The sequence below is a fragment of the Odocoileus virginianus genome, chromosome 12, assembly GCF_023699985.2.
Source record: "Odocoileus virginianus isolate 20LAN1187 ecotype Illinois chromosome 12, Ovbor_1.2, whole genome shotgun sequence".
NCBI classification, from domain to species: domain Eukaryota; kingdom Metazoa; phylum Chordata; class Mammalia; order Artiodactyla; family Cervidae; genus Odocoileus; species Odocoileus virginianus.
The window spans coordinates 54,723,838-54,741,147 of NC_069685.1; the positions used below are offsets into that span (position 1 = coordinate 54,723,838).

General features: G+C 34.7%; 1 protein-coding gene across 1 annotated transcript in view; it reads left to right on the forward strand.

Annotated features, from left to right (window-relative positions):
- The window catches only part of MED13L (mediator complex subunit 13L), a 281,837-nt gene that overhangs the window by 21,138 nt on the left and 243,389 nt on the right, over positions 1–17,310 (forward strand). The window contains 1 exon segment of the mRNA XM_070475321.1: positions 10,359–10,607. Coding sequence (XP_070331422.1) covers positions 10,359–10,607 — 249 coding nt within the window.

Consider the following 17,310-nt stretch of genomic DNA (forward strand, 5'->3'; position numbering starts at 1 on the left):
CTCTCTTGATTAACGTAGTGAGAAGTTTGTCAATCTTATTGATCTTTTAAAACAACCAGCTTTTCATTTTATTGGATTTGTCTGTTGTTAGTCTGTTTTATATTTCATTTATTTCTTTGCTTTATTATTTCTGTCAATTTGCATTTTATTTAGTTTACACCTTTTCTAGCTCCCAGAGGAAGAAGCTTAGAGCAGTTCTATACATTTCTTCGTTTCTGATGTGAATATATAACACTACAGATTTCTCTTTGTGCACTGTTTTACTTGTAGCCCTCATATTTCAGTATATTTTGTTGTCATAATCAGTTCAAAATATTTTCTAGTTCTCTTGTGTTTTTTTTGGCAGGAGGTGGTCCTGTGCATTATTTAAAAGTTATTTGTGGGGGAGGGGAGCATTGGAGATACTTTGTTAATCTCTAATTTAATTCTGTTCAGAGATTTCAGCTTTTAAAAATACATTGGTATTTATTTTATGGCCCAGCATATAGTTTCTCTTGGTGAATGTTCCATGTGGATTTGAAAAAAAAAATGTGTAGTCTTTTGTTGAGTTGTAATGTTTTATAAATGTCAGTTTGGTTATATTGGTTGATAGTATTCACGTTTTTCTATATCCTTATTGATTTTCTGTCTACTTGTTTTATCAGTTGCTGAGAGGAGGCCTGTTGAAGTCTCCAATTATAATTCTGGATTTGTCAATTTCTCCTTTTAGATATATATATATTGTGGTTCATATATTTTGAAGTTTTGTTATTAGATACCTACACATTTGGGATTTATGTATTCTTGAAGAATTGCCATTTTTATCATTATGAAATTTCTCTCTCTAGTCCTAGTAATAGTCCTCTTGGAGTCAACTTTGGTATTAATGTAGTCACTTGGTTTTCTTATAAGTTATGCTTGCCTGATACACCTTTTTATGTCATTTCACTCTTTAAGTGCTTTTCTTGTGAGCAATATATAGTTGGACCTTTAAATATTTTATCCATTTTGAGAATCAATGTCTTTTAATTGTATAATTGTATTGATATGATTGGGTTTAAATCAGCTATTTTGGCTTTTTTCCTGTCTGTTGTATCCATTTTCTTTCTTTTTCTCCTTGTTTTTGGGTTATTTTGAGTATTTTTTTTTTTGGAATGAGTCCATTTTGTCTTCATTATTAGATATGCTTCTTTGTTTTAGTTTTTAAGAACTGGTTAAGGGTTTATAATATGCATCTTTAGCTTACTACAGTTTGCCTCCAAATAGTGCATTTTTTCATTTATGTTAATGGAACAGTATATATCCACTTTCTCCTTCTGGCCTTTGTTCTATTGTTTTAAATTTTTCTTCTATAGCCAGTATCCAGTCCATGATCCATTATTTTTGCAGTAACAGTTAATTAGTTTTTCAGGAAATTTCAAAATGAGAGTACATGATTTATATTTATATATTGACTGTTTCTGGAGCTTGTTATTCTTTTGTGTAGATCTAGGTCTCCATCTGATAAGTTTTCCTTGTAGCAGAAAAACTTTTTAAAAAGTGTTTATTCTAGTTACATTAAGTACAATTCCATTGGCTTCTGTTGATCTAAAAGATAAAATCGATATTTTACCTTCATTTTTTGAAAGATTTGTGCTTGATCTAGAGTTATAGGTGTGGAGACTTTTTGTCTTTCAGCTTATTCCATTGTTTTCTTTTGTTTGGTTTTTAACTGTGTCACATGTAGGATCTCTGTTAACCAACCAGGAATTGAACCCATGGGAAGAGCAGATTCTTAAGTACTGGACTACTGGGGAAGTCCCAAGTTCCATTATTTTCTGCTTGCATATTTTCTTTTGAGCAATCTGTTGTAAATATTGTTTGCTTCTGCTTATGTAATGTGTTTCTTTTTTCCCCTCTTGACAGCTTTTAAGATTTTTCTTTTTGGGGCTTCCCAGGTGGCACTGGTGGTAAAGAACCTGCCTGTCATTGCAGAAGATTTCCCTTTTTATCTCTGGTTTTCAGATGTTTAATTGTATATATTTTGATTTTCTTTTTTCTTCTGGTTTATATTGCTCTGAGTTCACTGAACTTCCTGGTTGCCTGGCGCCTGTTGAATTTTGTTTAAATGTGTAACTTGGTATTTAGAAACAGCCTCAAAAGAGACCCTATCAGATCTCTGGAATTCTTTCTGCATAAAATCTCTCTTTTCTGCTGATCTACTTTAACATATTCTAGTTACCTTAGAGTTATAGGACCTGCTTCTTTGGTTTTCTTTACCTCAGAGATTCTACCTTTGTGTTGTCTGCCGTCCAGTATCTGAAAACAGTTTCTTTTTTTTTTTGGTCTGGTTTTCTGATTGTTTATGGTGGGAGGATAATTCTGGTGCTTCTTGCTTATAATTTAACTGTCATATTTGCCTGTGTATATTATCCTAGTTTAGGGATGAGCAGACTTTTTCTTAGAGAACCAGAGAGTTCATTACTTCAGGCTGAACAGCGTGGCTGTGCTGTGGAAGCAGTACGGACTAGTGACTCTTACAGTCTGTTATGTAGGATCTAAATACTATACTTTTATCAATGTAGCTTAGGATGGCAGTAACTTTTAAGATAGTTCACATTGTTTGTGTTTGGGTCATTGTCAAATAAAGCATCCCTTTCCACTCATGCTAAACTCCATTTTAAAAATCTTTATATTTTTGAATTAGTGTTAGTAAACTGAGGGCTGGGAAGAAAGTTACAGTTGAGGGAAAACGTTATTATGAGTCAGTAAACGTATGTATGTGTTAGAAACCATGTTTGACATAAAATTGTATTGTATGGAGGGAGTTACCATACTGTGTTTCTCACAACATGAAAATACCATGTTAGATGAGAGTCAGATGAGAGACCCAGGGTCCTGTTGTCCTCCTCGCCTCTGTGAATGTGATCCCTGGTAAACCTCTTGTCTTGGAGCAGGAAGAGTTTGAGCAGAGCTAGATGGGCGGGAGCATGTAGCTGGAAGCATGTCTCTGCCCACCTAGAGTTTTAATAGTCTAAAAATGGAGAGAAGAAACAGATAACAACAGTTATCGTAACACCCAGTAAAATAAGTTTCTGGCTTTTCAACACAATTTATGGGATATTAAGTTGTTCTTAAGCTTCAGAATTTGCCTAGAATCAGTCTATAAAAATGTATAAGTGAATTCTCAAAATTAGTTTTAACTTTTTCTGTGTATTAAATATTTTTGCTACATTTTGATTAGTGTTTTTTTAAATTTTAGAACAGAACTGTACTCTGACATAGTTAAAGAATCAAATAGTTCTACAAGGTTTTTGTTGTTGTGTTAACTGCGCCACACTCCTTGTGAGGTCTTAGTTCCCCAACCAGGATTTGAACCTGGGTCTGACAGTGACAGCAGTTAAGTCCTCACCACTGGATCTCCAGGGAATTCCTAGGTTTAGTGAATAGCATTTCCTTACTCCTGGCCCCTATTTTACCCTCTCCAGAGACATACGTGTTCATCTACTTTTGTTCATTATCTTAATTTTTAAATGTTTCTAAATACCGTTTGTAATTACTTTAAGGTTTTGAAATTCTGAACCTTCCACTGTTGAAAATCAAGATTTAGCTTATTCTCTCTCCCTCCTACTAAGCAAATATGCCTTTTCTATCCTTCCATTTCACCAAAATAGTTGTATTGTAATTTTGGTTAGCTCAGTATTCAGTGTTAACGTTCACTTGATTATGTTAATATATGGCAGAGCCATGGAGTGAACTCTGATTACTTTTTCTTTTCTGTGTAACTCGAAGATGGTAATTATCTGGATTTTGTTTGCTTGCTTTTGGACTGTTTACTTTTCTTTGTATTTTTGACTAATTCATCACCAAACTTTTTGCCTATTATTTGACTCTCTGTTTAAAAGACTTACAAATATCTGGTGTTCTGTCAGTTCCAGATTCGTGACAGGGTCTTCCCTGGAGCCATCTGACCTCTTATAATCTGGATTGGTTGCCCTTTAACTGGTGCACAGTTCACAACCTGAGATCATCTGATTATTGCCTGTAATCTTAGGGCTCCCTCCCATGTTGAATCTATTTCCTAAATCTCTTGGCTGCTTAGGGTTTATTCATTCCCTCCTTTTCATGGAGGATGCCTCCAGTAGCTTCCTAAGAAAGGATGCCTTTTTTTTTTTTTTTAAGCACATTGCATATTCTAAAATGTATTGTGCTTTTACACTTCATAGATAATTTAGATGGGCATAGATGTTTAGTTTGGTATACTTGTTCTTTAGAATTTTGGAGATACTACACTATTGCCTTTTTGCTTCTAATATTACTGTTGAGAAGCCAGAAATCCTTTTGATTCCTGACCCCTTTTTACTATATGGAAGCTTTGAGGTGCTTCTCTTTGTCTGCAGTGTTGAAAGTTTACAGTAATATGCTTTCTGTGAGTCTCTTCTACTCTGTTCTACTCTGCCCTTGCAATCTGGAAATTGACATTCTTCCTTTGTCCCCACCCTTACCTCTCCACCCCTCACAATTTTCATGAACCATTTTATTGGTCATTTCCTCTTTTTCATTTTCTGTGTTTTCCCTTTCTGAAAGCTCTTTTATTTGGTTTTGAACTTCCTGGGCTGATCCTCTGGTTTTATCTCCCCCCACCCTCCTATTTTTATTTATTTTTATTTGCTTTACTTTCTGGGAGAAACTTTATCTTCTTCCAGCCCTTCTGTGGATGTTTTATTATTTCTGGCATCATTGTTTTAAAATTTCTAAGAGCCCTTTTAGTTCTTTGATAATGATATGCATAGGTTAAATGATATGCATAGGTTAAATGCAAATTCTACACCATTTATTTAAACTACTTGAGCATCCACAGATTTTGATAATTTGTGGAGTGTCCTGGAACCAATCCCCCGTGGATATTGAGGGACGACTGTACCTGTTATTTATCATTCTGTGTAAATTGGGTTGTAGCTCTGCTTTCTCCACAGCCCAGATTCAGTTTTCTTAGGCATTACAAGGCTCCTGACCTCTTGAGCATTGGCTTCTTACCTTTAAAAATCTGGATGCTCTTGTCTCTGCTACCTACCTACTATTGTGATTTTATGATTTAAGGGAACAAAACAAAACAAAGAAACAAACTTCTTTACTGGGTTTTTTGAGGGATTTAAGAGAGAGCAAAAGCAGATGTGTGTATTTGTTTTGCCATCTTTACCTGGAGCTGATTAGTTATGTTTTAACAGACGTTTTCTATTATCCTAACTCTCTTCTTTCCTTTGACTCAGTTGAGAGGTGCCTTAATATGTTTGTTAGCTGTATTTCTCTGATCTGCTAGCATAGTAACCCTATCACAGGAGGAAGTGGTGTGAGGCAGACTTGAAATTTCCTCATGTACTCACGTTAGTCCCAAATGATCACATCTGCCTTTTCTACAGATCATCCTAGAATCCTGCCAAGGATTGATATTAAGCTGCTTGTTCTGTAGTTTGAGAAATCTTTATTTCAACTATATCTTGAAAATTCAAATGTCTTTAATGAGAGTCAGTTTCATTTACAAGTCGCCTTTGTGAGTGGGATGTAATTAGTTTGGATCAGGAGACGTGAGCTCGTTATAGCATCTAGGTCAACCATATCACCTTACAGGTCGGGAAGCCAAGGTGCCCTGAGATGGAGATTTCTTGATATCATTTAGGTAAATAGTTGAAAAACTAGGACTAGAGCCTCCGTCTCCTGACCTGCAGCCAGTGTTCTTTCCATAATCCACCCGGGGTTCATTCTTATCAAGTTAAGTTAGTTTTACTCTATTCCATGGCCTCTGAATACAGTTTTAACTTTGGAGAGCCACTTTGCAAGTATTGATGTATGCTGGTCACAAGGGATCTGATTGCAATGGGTCAGTGCAAATAAGTGACCTCCAGTGGGAAAATTTATCAGCTCACTTCCTACATTAGTACCTAAAGAGTAGGATGTTAAGAATCAATATACATTTTCTTTAAATACATTCATGTCATAAAAAAATGCGTTTATCCTGATTCTGTTGCAGTTTAGTTAGAACCATTCTGAATTGAACTACTGTTTTGGCCAGGAGGTCTCTTCTGGTGGAGTTCAGTTCCCCGAGGACCTTGACTGCCGATGCACTGATGCTAGCCATTGCTGAGAAAACCTCCCTCCAGCCTCTGTTGCTATTAGAGTAGTTGTTTTCTTGGTTTGTTATGCGCACCCTAAGAATTAGCTTGTGTGGATGTGGTCTTACAGTGGTAACATGTACAGGGGTATGTAATTATCTGAGTGAAGTTAATCTCTCCTATTTATGGGATGGTGTAGTGGGCAGTCTTATACTAGTTTTCTTAATAACTCAGGAAGAGTGAAGAAAGATTCATGAACTTTCTTAAATTAGAAAGTATGGGCATGAGCTCTTGTCATTGCTAAATTGAGTTGATGACAGTTTCTTTGTACTATTTTATAACCCTGTAGGGCTACTTGTTACCATTAGCCCTATGAAACATCATGGCAGAGTAGAAAGAATTTATGCTTTAAATTCAGTTATGTTTAGGATTTGCCAGTTGCTACCTGTGTGGTTTTGGAAGAGTTACTTAATTTTTCTGACTTCTAATTTCTTTAGCTGTTTGCCAAGATTAGAAATTACATTTGAAGGCCTCATATGTAGAAATTACATACGAAGCCTAGTATGGTGCCTCATATTAGAAATTCTATGTGAAGACCCTGCTTTGGTGCCTGTTATTAAGTAGGTGATGAATAAAAATACTTATATATTTATACTTTTGATTTTATATTTTAAAAACTATGTAATCTTAAGCTTAGGGCTTCCCTGGTGGCTCAGTGGTAAAGAATCCACCTGCCAAGCAGGAGATGCAGGTTTGATCCCTGGGTCGGGAAGATCCCCTGGAGAAGGAAATGGCAACCCACACCAGTACTCTTGCCTGGAGAATTCCATTGACAGAGGAGCCTGGTAGGCTATAGTCCATGGGGTTATAAGAGTTGGACACGACTTAGCGACTGAACAACAACAATCTTAAATATAAATGTGGATTGTTCATCTTTGACAGTGAGAAATAATTGCATTTTGGGGATAACTTGCATCTAGAAATATTTTAGATGATTGCTTCAAGAATATTGAGTCTTGACTCAGAAATTGAGTCAACAGACCTTTGTGTGGAATTGATTTTTAACTATAAACATGATCATGGCGTATAAGGACATATTTTAATAGTGTAATTGAATATACATCCATGATAGAATTTTTTTTCATGGACAGAGTGTTTCAATCATTTTTCCTCTTATCAAATACTAATTCAAAATGTAAAGCTAAATCTTTAAACATTCATTTTATACTTAGGTATATGTTAGGCTTGAATGGTATTTCATTGTTACATTTTCCAGTGAAGATTGGTATAGTGATATTTAATTTTAGCTTTAAGGTAAAGGGATAAATTGTTTTTAAATGACTGGACATTTTTAGTACTTCTGGCTGAATTGGTTATGAAGAGATTAAGTTTGTAGCTTTGAAGTAATGTCACTTGCGTTTGTATTATATCACTTGCTAGAACAACTCCATAAAGATAGAGAGCAGGTGGCAGCGGCTTTCTTTTACCACTGAGACCATGGAAATACTGATAGGAAGTTAGTGGAAGTGCTAGGATTAGGAAACCATTCTCCTGAATCAAAGCCAAATATTTTTGTCTGCTGAGCTGTATTGGATGTTACAGGTGAAAGTATTCTTGTGAGTGAATTGCGGTTCATAGATTTTCTTGGGAACTGACTCACCTGATGTTTAAATATCTGATATATTTAAATTTTCTAACCTTTTAAATATGGTTAGTGTAAACATTAGTGTTAGTCTGTCAGTTGTGTCTGACTCTTTGTGACCCTATGGGCTGTTGAGTGGTTTGCATTCGTTGGTATATTTTCATTCCCCACCCTTACCTCCCTCCCCTCACTTCCTCAGGATCTTTGGGCATAGAATGCTTGTTTATGTGATGAAAGAAAAGTTAGTCTTCTAGTGGGAAAGAATCTGCCTGCAGTGCAGGAGATGCTGATTCAATCACTGGGTGGGGAAGATCCCCTGGAAGAGGAAATGGCAACCCCCAAATCCCATGGACAGGGGAGCCTTGCTGGCTACAGCCCATGGGGTCACAGAGTTGGACACAACTGAGTGATTGAACAAGTCTTCTACTTTTCTGATTTCATTTGCTCCCACTTAGTCTTTTTATTTAGATACCTTCTTTGATACATATTTAAAACTTGATCTTAGGCTTTCTGATTAAAACAGACACATACATATTGCTTTTATTTGAAGAAACAAATCTATATGATAGAAAACAGACAACTAAAGGGAAGCAGTACAACTATACTAGTACTGCTAGTAATGATAGCAGTATCATTTTTGGCCATGTGCCAGGCATTGTCCTAAGTGCTCTCTCTGTATACGAACTCACTTAATCAATTCTGAATACCATTATTCTCATTTTACTTGTAAGGGAACTGAAAGACCAAGATTAAATGATTTGCTGGGTACTTCTACCTCCAGCTAGTAAGTACAGAGCTGGAAGTCAAACCCAGGAATACTGGCCCCAATCAGATCAAATATATGATAATGATTTTCTCTAAGTGGAATGAGGACTACCAGTTAGTACAAGGACATACCATTTTATTAAACTGATAGGAGTTTTTAAAGATAGGCAGTTTGGGAGGAGGTTATTTGTGTTGATGAGACTATTGGAAAGCAGTATGGTAGCATTCTTTTGTGAGTCTACCAAAGACTAAAATATTTGTAGTCTTTGGTAATTCTGTACCCAACAATCTCTCCTAAGGAAATAGTTGAGGAAAATGTTCAAGGATATTCACCAGTTATAATAAATATAATAGAAAAATGAAGACTGTCCAGTTGTTACTGAATAAATTGTTTTCTCCAAGCAGTGAATAGTATGAAAATATTAATTATTTTTGAATGGTAATTAGTAATATATAAAAATATTTATAGTAAATGAAAAAGGATATGAAAACATGTAAACTTTAAAATGTTTATGTATAGAAAAACAGGAAAGTATGATGCTGATAATTATTTCTCATATGATAATGGAAAATAATTATTTCTTGTGTGATTAGTTTACTTTTTTGTTTGAACCTTTTCCTTGGCCAGGTATATTTATTTGGAGGAAAAACCAAGTGGTCCAAAGAGAAAGCCTAAATGATGCCAATACCAGGTTTTCATTTTCATTAAAGATTAGATTTCCACATCTCATACTGTGAAAGGAAAAATTAGTGAATTTCAGACAGTTCTAGTTTGGATGTTAGTATTTTTGGAATAATTTTTTCTTTAGTGATTTGGGGATTGAAGAAAACTGATAATTTTTTCCTAGAGATATTCATTATGGTGATTGTTTTAGGACTTCAGCTTGTTTTAGTTATGTTAGTAGAAGGTAACAGTTATTTTTCTCACCTGTGGTACTTGTTTTTCGAAAAGCAGCTTCTTGACAAAAATTACTAACTTGGTTGTTGGGAGTGGTGTGAGGAGAGGGAATATGAGTGAGTAAGGGTTAAATGCAAGGGATACATGGATTCTTTGGTACAGAATTATGTTATGAATCAGTTTTACTATCAGTTTTGAATACATAGTTGTAGGTCTTAATCAAGTAAGGAATTCAACTTTTGTTTGTGTTGAAACAACCTTGAAACTTAGTTCTTTTTAAACCTAATACTTAAGAAATTTTAGAATACAAATTCACAAGACAGATCAAAGATAGAGGATCTGCTCTCAGTTTGTTTAAAGTTACTCTGTTTTAAAATGTGTTTAAAAAAACCAAAGACCAAACTACACTAGGTAATTGTTACAAAGGAAAGCTCTTCTGTGTGCCACAAACTAAATAGCAGGAATAAATTGTTGATAACATTCCATTAGTTTATTAGCAGGTTATTTTGGCTTTCATAATGAACTACTGTGTTACTGCATTGTATTTCCCCGATTAAAAAAGATTTAAAGTATAGTTTCTGGATGGGATGAAATTGAGGAAGTTCTTTGAAAGAAATTATTCCAGTTCTACAGACTCTTACTTGATTTCTAAATGTAATTTATGAGTTAAATAAGGAATAATAATATAGAAAGTTTTATGTATAGGGACTTTATAGTAAATAATAGGTAAAAAGTGGTTCAACAGGAAATAATGATTACTTTTTTGCTGTATTTTGATATGTAATATATGTAGAAATGTTGATAGGAAGAAATGAACTTTTTACCCCCTTAAAAAAAATCAAGGATTGACAGAAATTCTTCAGTGTAAGAAATCTTACGGTAATGAGGTATACTGTAAATATTTATTTTTAGCAGATTTATTTTTCTGTATTGAAGCCTGTTTTTAGTGTTCTTTATGTGAAGAAAACAGTCAAAATTGTAATTTTCTTTTTCCAGGCTGAACTCACGGGAATCAAATGGCGTAGGTACAATTTTGGAGGGCACGGGGACTGTGGACCCATAATTTCAGCCCCAGCCCAAGATGATCCAATCCTGTTAAGTTTCATCCGCTGTCTCCAAGCCAACTTGCTGTGTGTATGGCGCCGTGATGTCAAACCAGATTGCAAAGAGTTATGGATATTCTGGTGGGGAGATGAACCCAATCTAGTGGGTGTAATACATCATGAACTACAGGGTAAGTTGTTTGGTTTTTTTTCGTAACAGTTATCTGCATTATGTATTTTTTGAATAGTGGTAAATTCTGAAAAGGTTATTAAGACTTGCTGAGAAGAAAAATCCAAGTGTTTAATGGGTTTGTGTCAAAGGGAAGCTCCTTACTCTCACCCCTCTTGTTTTCACCCCTGTTTTTTTCAGATTCTTGCCCATTCATACTGAGTGGGAATCAGTACCTTGTGATCCACTCTATTAAAGTATAGTATCCCCTGGGTGTCTGGGTTGGAATTGAGGCTAAGATCTACTGTATTAAAATGATAGTGAAATGTGAGTTATTAGCAAGTCAGTGAAATGGAAAGAATTTTTTTTTTTCTTTTTTGGACTCTTGCTGTTACGGTTTTTGCCAGCTGAACTCTGGTGGAAAATTGTAAAGTGATAATAGAAACTTAGTGCAAGCCTTATTGGACAGAATTATGAGGTGTCATTGCATAATATATTTGAAGAAAGATTCATGTCACGAATCTACTCTGGTTTTGATGTAGCAAGTTTTCCTGTGTTTTGTTCCTGCTTTTTATATAAGTAGGTGATTCCAGGAATTATTTACTCTAATGCTGCCTAACGTTTAACTTCAGATTACCTCTAATATATGGAAATTTTGAATTAATATAAAACTTTGATTTTTCTGAGCTATTGATACTTTTTGTATTTACCACCAGTTTATAACCAGAGGAAATTTTATTGATATTCTTTGAATTTCTAGTAAAACTTTTTCACCTCTTTCCTTAAATGTTTTCATCTAGTATGCTAAAGAATTTTTCTAAATCAGGGCTAATTCTGATTTTTAGTTCGGATAGGCCATTAACTCTTTTTGACTTATTAGTCTCCTAGAGCCAGCATTTATAATGTCTAAATCACTCTTATTAATTTGTGGTTGAAAAATTTTGGTTAGTGTTTGAAATGTTTTGTTACTGCGTATATTTAATGTTTTTTATAGGAAGGAGTAAAACTAACTTTAATGTATCTGAGGATCTGTTTTAAAGCTTCTAAATTTCCTTAAAGGATTTCCTGCCAACTTCTGCTTGACACCTTCCTCCCTTTTCTTTACAGCCACTTTTTTTATCTGTGATATCTCCTGCCACAACAGCCAGAGGGCAGTAAACCACAGTGGACTAATTGAGCTGTTTACTTTACGGTCCATTTGTTCAGCTCAAACCTTTCTCCCATAGTTTTTTAGAATATTTGGTTTATATATATAAGAATCTCTTCTGGGTAAAATTGCTTACTTAGCTGGTTAGTCAACAAAATCTCAGAATTATATGCATTTCAAAGCTTATTACATGTAGTTTGCAGTGAACTCAGGTAAAATTAGTTTTAAACATCTGGTTTCTGTTTAATCAGAGTTTTTAAAATAAGATACCTCCTAAAAGATAGCATTTATATTTTTCCATTTAAGTATCAAAGCATATCTTTTTCTTCTTTCACAATATTTTGTACACGTGGTAGAGGAATAGAGCTTTTTTTTTTTTTTTTCCGTTTCTTTCCCCTTCATTTTCCATGATTGTTTCTGACTCGGTCTCACTCTCTTTCTTTACTCCCTGTTGATCCTTTATGTTTTAACTTTTTTGGTCTGGTCTTTACTGTTAGCAACACAAATAATCACTTTATAGTGAAGATGAAACCAAACCCAACTGTTATTTAGGCTTTTTAATTGATGTATAAAGTTATTTATCCGTACCAAAAAGGCACATGGTCATTGTTTTTAGAAATAACTTACTAAATTACTGTGTTATTTCTCATGGGTTTTGTTACTGTGTTAACAGAAAGATGTAGCTTGTTTGAGTATTTTTATAGTTCTATAGATTGCCTATGTACATTTGTTCATGTTTTAAGTGTTTTTTTTTATGGTAAATATTTAAGATTAAATTCTTTTAGATCATTTTATAAATTACAGAAATACAACATTTTAATTAGAAAATTAGGAAAACAGAACTGCCAAAGGAAGAGAACAAAGACACAAGACTCCTGAAGGTTTTAGTGTTTGGTGTTTCTCTGTGCAAATGGAAGTGGCATCATACTGTTTTGTAACTCAGCCCTTTTCACTTAACGGTGTCTTATGAATGTTTTCACCTGAGAATGATTGCTTTTTAATTTTCTTCCCTATTGAGTCTGAAAACAGTGTAAACTGTTTATTTTTCGGTACGTCACCGGGGAGTATTAGAGTGATGAAACAATCATAACTTTGTTAAGTACATCTACTCTTTTTAATATGTTGAATGTGTGACAGTTATTAGATCAAGGCAAATGATCTTTTCTGTAGGTAAAAATGGTTGCAAAGAGTAGTTTCATGTTTCAACTAATATTAGGAAGTATATGAAACTTAATTAGAAAAATGAGTGACATAAAGACTGCTTTGTTTCAAGTGAGGGAGAATATGACATGTAGAGCAATCATGAAAAAAGGATACCAGGGGAGTATTGTAATGGTAGTCACACAAATTTAGGATACTTGCAGTCTGTTTCATTCTCTAGTATGTGTAAGAATGATTCCATTTTGGCTAAAATAAATTTTGTCAGGATCCTTTAATATTAAGATAATGGTACCATTATTTGTAGCATTCTCTTTTTATTTATTTATTTATTTTTATTTTAATTTTTTCCCAGTTATTAGTTGGAGGCTAATTACTTTACAGTATTGTAGTGGTTTTTGCCATACATTGACATGAATCAGCCATGGATTTACATGTGTTCCCCATCCTGAACCCCCCTCCCACCTCCCTCCCCATCCCATCCCTCTGGGTCATCCCAGTGCACCAGCCCCGAGCACTTGTCTCATGCATCTAACCTGGACTGGCGATCTGTTTCACACTTGATAACATACATGTTTCGATGCTGTTCTCTCAGATCAGCCCACCCTCGCCTTCTCCCATAGAGTCCAAAAGTCTGTTCTATACCTCTGTGTCTCTTTTTCTGTCTTGCATATAGGGTTATCATTACCATCTTTCTAAATTCCATAGTAGCATTCTCTTTTTAAAGGACATTTTACTGTCCTTTAAAATGCTTTTTAGTTATGTTATTAGGCATTTACCTTTTGTTTTTACAGCCCAAATAGCATTCTACTAAGAAATGTCACAAAGTGTTGGATTTAAATACATGCAGAAGGAGAATAATCCTATAGGATACACATAGTTTTATTTTACATTTTTTGTTCAAATGCTTAAAATACCTATGAAATAGTCTATGAGAAGACTAAGACACGTTAATAACTGGTCCCTGTCACTTGGATAAACACTTTTGGGCTCTTGTTTAGGGAGTTGTTGTTTATATTGTATAGCATAGTGGTTCAGAGGCTTGGGTTTGAACCCCTGCTTATTGACTTTCTTGCTCTGTATCTTTGGTTTAGTTATTTACCTTATTTGTGCTTTAGTTTCCTCACTCTAAATTGGGTTACAAGAACTAAGTACTCAGAACAGCACGGAGAACAAGCTAATCTAGAATTGTAACTGCTGCTTCTACTTCAGTGCCAGCAATTAACTCAGACATTAAAATGAAAACATTCTGGCAGTTGGTCTGTGCAGTAAAACATTGGTATTTGCTGATGTTTGTCAAATACTAGTTTTTTAAAGTATACTTTTAGGTTGAAGTAATCATTTTTGACTTTGTTAATGTTGAATAACTGAGAATAGTAAACTATTAGAGAGCAGTGAAGATGTTCCTCCTCATAGGTAATTTGTCTAGATAGATAGAGTCTGTAAACAGAATTTCATAACAAACCTTAAATTATGTTATAAAGAGGTCAGAACTTTAAGATTTGACTCTGTTGGATCCCTGTAATGTAGATTTGTAACTTTACTGCCTTCTCCACATAGAGGTATCAGAGGACATTGGCTGAATACTGAATATACAAGTATTTCCTTCTTTGTGTCCATCTCTAAGTGCCTGTATAGCAGGTCCAATTATAGGGCTTTGAAATCTCTACCCTTGATAAATTATAGTCTGAAAAGGGTATAGGACAGGCACACAGATATGTATAATGCAGGGAACACTGTAAGTATATAAGAGAAATAGAGTAGATTGACTGTGTTCCACATGAGCAAACATTCAATTCCAGGTGTGTGATGTGCTGAGTCGCTCAGTCTTATCCGACTCTTTGCAACCCCATGCACTGCAGCCCGCCAGGCTCCTCTGTCCATGGGGTTTCTCCAGGCAAGAATACTGGAGTGGGTTGCCATGTCCTCCTCCAGGGGATCTTCCCAGCCGAGGGATCGAACCCAAGTATTCTGCATTGCAGGTGGATTCTTTACCATCTGAGCCACCAGGGAAGCCCTCAATTCCAGGACTAATGCATAAATAAGTGTTCTATAAAGTTTTCACAAAAACCCTGTGAGTCCTAGTGAGAAACCTTCTTGGTTTCTGGTCTGTTTATTCAGTCTATTAGGCAAGAGCTGTGATCAGCCCTGGATGTGTAAAAATGAATCCTCATCTTTAAAGGAGCTCACAGTCTTACTGGGGAAGCAGCTAAATGAGTCCATAATGATGATACAGTGGAGTAAGCCGCAAATGTTTAAGTTAGGGATCTCGCAGAAGTACCAGATGCAACCTCAGGGAAAGAGAATAGGGAGATAGGGGTGAAGCCCAGAGGCTGTGAGGCTTGCGGTGTCTTACAGGATGCATCTGTTACATAGGTTGCAATGGAATTTGCCCTAGTCAGAGAAAGTAGCCTCTATAAATGGGCCTTTGGGCAGTGAATGAACTGTGGAAGAGGCAGGCTTGCCCAGAACGTGGGGTATGAGTGAGATGGTTGGGGGAAACAAAAAGTGGGGAGGTGGGCCATAGTGTGGAGTTCACTGAAGCAAGGACTTAATCTGATAGATTTTGAGGAATTGTTACAGGTTTTTGATCAGGAAAGAGATAATTAGATTATATATAAGATTGAATACAGACAGGAAGACCATAATATTGTAATATTTTATTCTAAATTGAGTTATGACCTTAAATGTTTTTAGTTTAGGATACAGATTTAAATTAAAAAATACCAATGACTATGTACTGAACTTTGTATTGATAGTTTTTGCCAATTTTATTTTATTATAACTTTGCTCTTTTTGCTTGACTAAATTCTTCCCAAATTTTTTAGTTTGATTTTTAGAGAATAATATATTATGGTAACTAAATTGACTTCTTATCTGCCAAACAGAATCATTTTATAAACACAATTGTTTGGTCATTTCATTACCTGTTAGTAATGGGAACGACATGCAATCTTGGAGTCCAAAATCATACAAAGAACAAGCACAGACTTCTAGGGATTGGAGATGGCTTGACCCAAAGAACTCCTGGTCCAGAAGAAGTATCCTATAGAGATTAGTTGTATATATGCTTAATAACGTTCGTTGAATGAATGAATGAGAAACCTCTTAAATGGTTCTAACATAGCATGGTTTATGCTTTCAGAAGGTTGATTTATAATAAATACACTTGAAATTTTGAATTATTTGGTAATGTGAGGAGATTGAAACCTAGTTAAGGCATTATTGTTTCTGTTTTTGATTCTCAGTAAGATGTAAATATCCAGTGTAAAGATGCCCTCCTACTTTTGTTAACTGTTAAGTAAGTTTGGGGCAAAACTTTGAGACTGTGATTGTTATTTTCCCCCAAAACTTTTCACTCTGGCTTGAGGAAGAACCTAACTTTGAGCCTATTTAAAAACCAGAAGACTTCTTGAATCATCTGCTTTTACAAAAGCAGTTGAAAGTTCAAATGAAGATTGTTCTTAAGTCATAAGAAAGATGGGGGTCAGGCAGAGGAGAGAAGAAAGGATGAAAAACATTCAAGAGCTCGCAAAGGCAAATTATGATGATCAAGCCAAACTCTGAAAATTAATAGCCACTTATTGCTTAGAATACTAAAAAGAGAAGTGTTGGCATTGAATTTTCATAAAATCATAGACATGTGAAGTATGCAGGAATGTATTACCGTGTATGTGTATCTTAACAGTCTGAATTTTCAGTTGGGTTTTGGTGATTTCTGATTATCTTTGACTAAACTAAATTAATTTTAGTCAGCATTGTAAGTGGATTTATTCTCAGTTGAAATGAAAAAGAATTGCTTTCTCTGAACATAATGACACCTTTATGTATAAAATTAATAGGGGTGAAATTAGATAAAATGTCATTCAGTTTGAAAATTTCTTCTAAAGAAATTTCTTCTGATCCCTGACTTTCCACTCTGTTTTTCTATCTGTTTTGTCATTATTGATAGTTCATTTATGATTCATTAAAATGAATCTCTGGCTAGATTGAAAAAGATTTTTTCACATTGTTTGCATTTATTTATTCTTCAAGTGTATAAATCTGGTGATTTTGAAAACAAGTGAATTACACCATTCTACAACATTCTAGATTTCTAATATTAATATTTTATGTGTCAACATTTATATGGAGATTTCATTACATGTCATTAATAATTCTTGAGATTGTTAACACAGTATATCCGAAAAGTAAATGTTACTTTAATTTTCATATTTTCTTTTACTTTGTGAAGGATAATAGAAAAATACATTTGTGTTTCAAAAGAAGCAAACACTTTGATGGAAAACATGAACTGAGTGGTAAATGGTAGCTAGTTCTGAGTAGTTACAAAGTAAGTATTCCTTGTTTTCACTGTGTTTTGTTTTGAAAGAATTAGCTTGCTAAAAACTACAAAATAGTAATAATTTTCATTGTATGA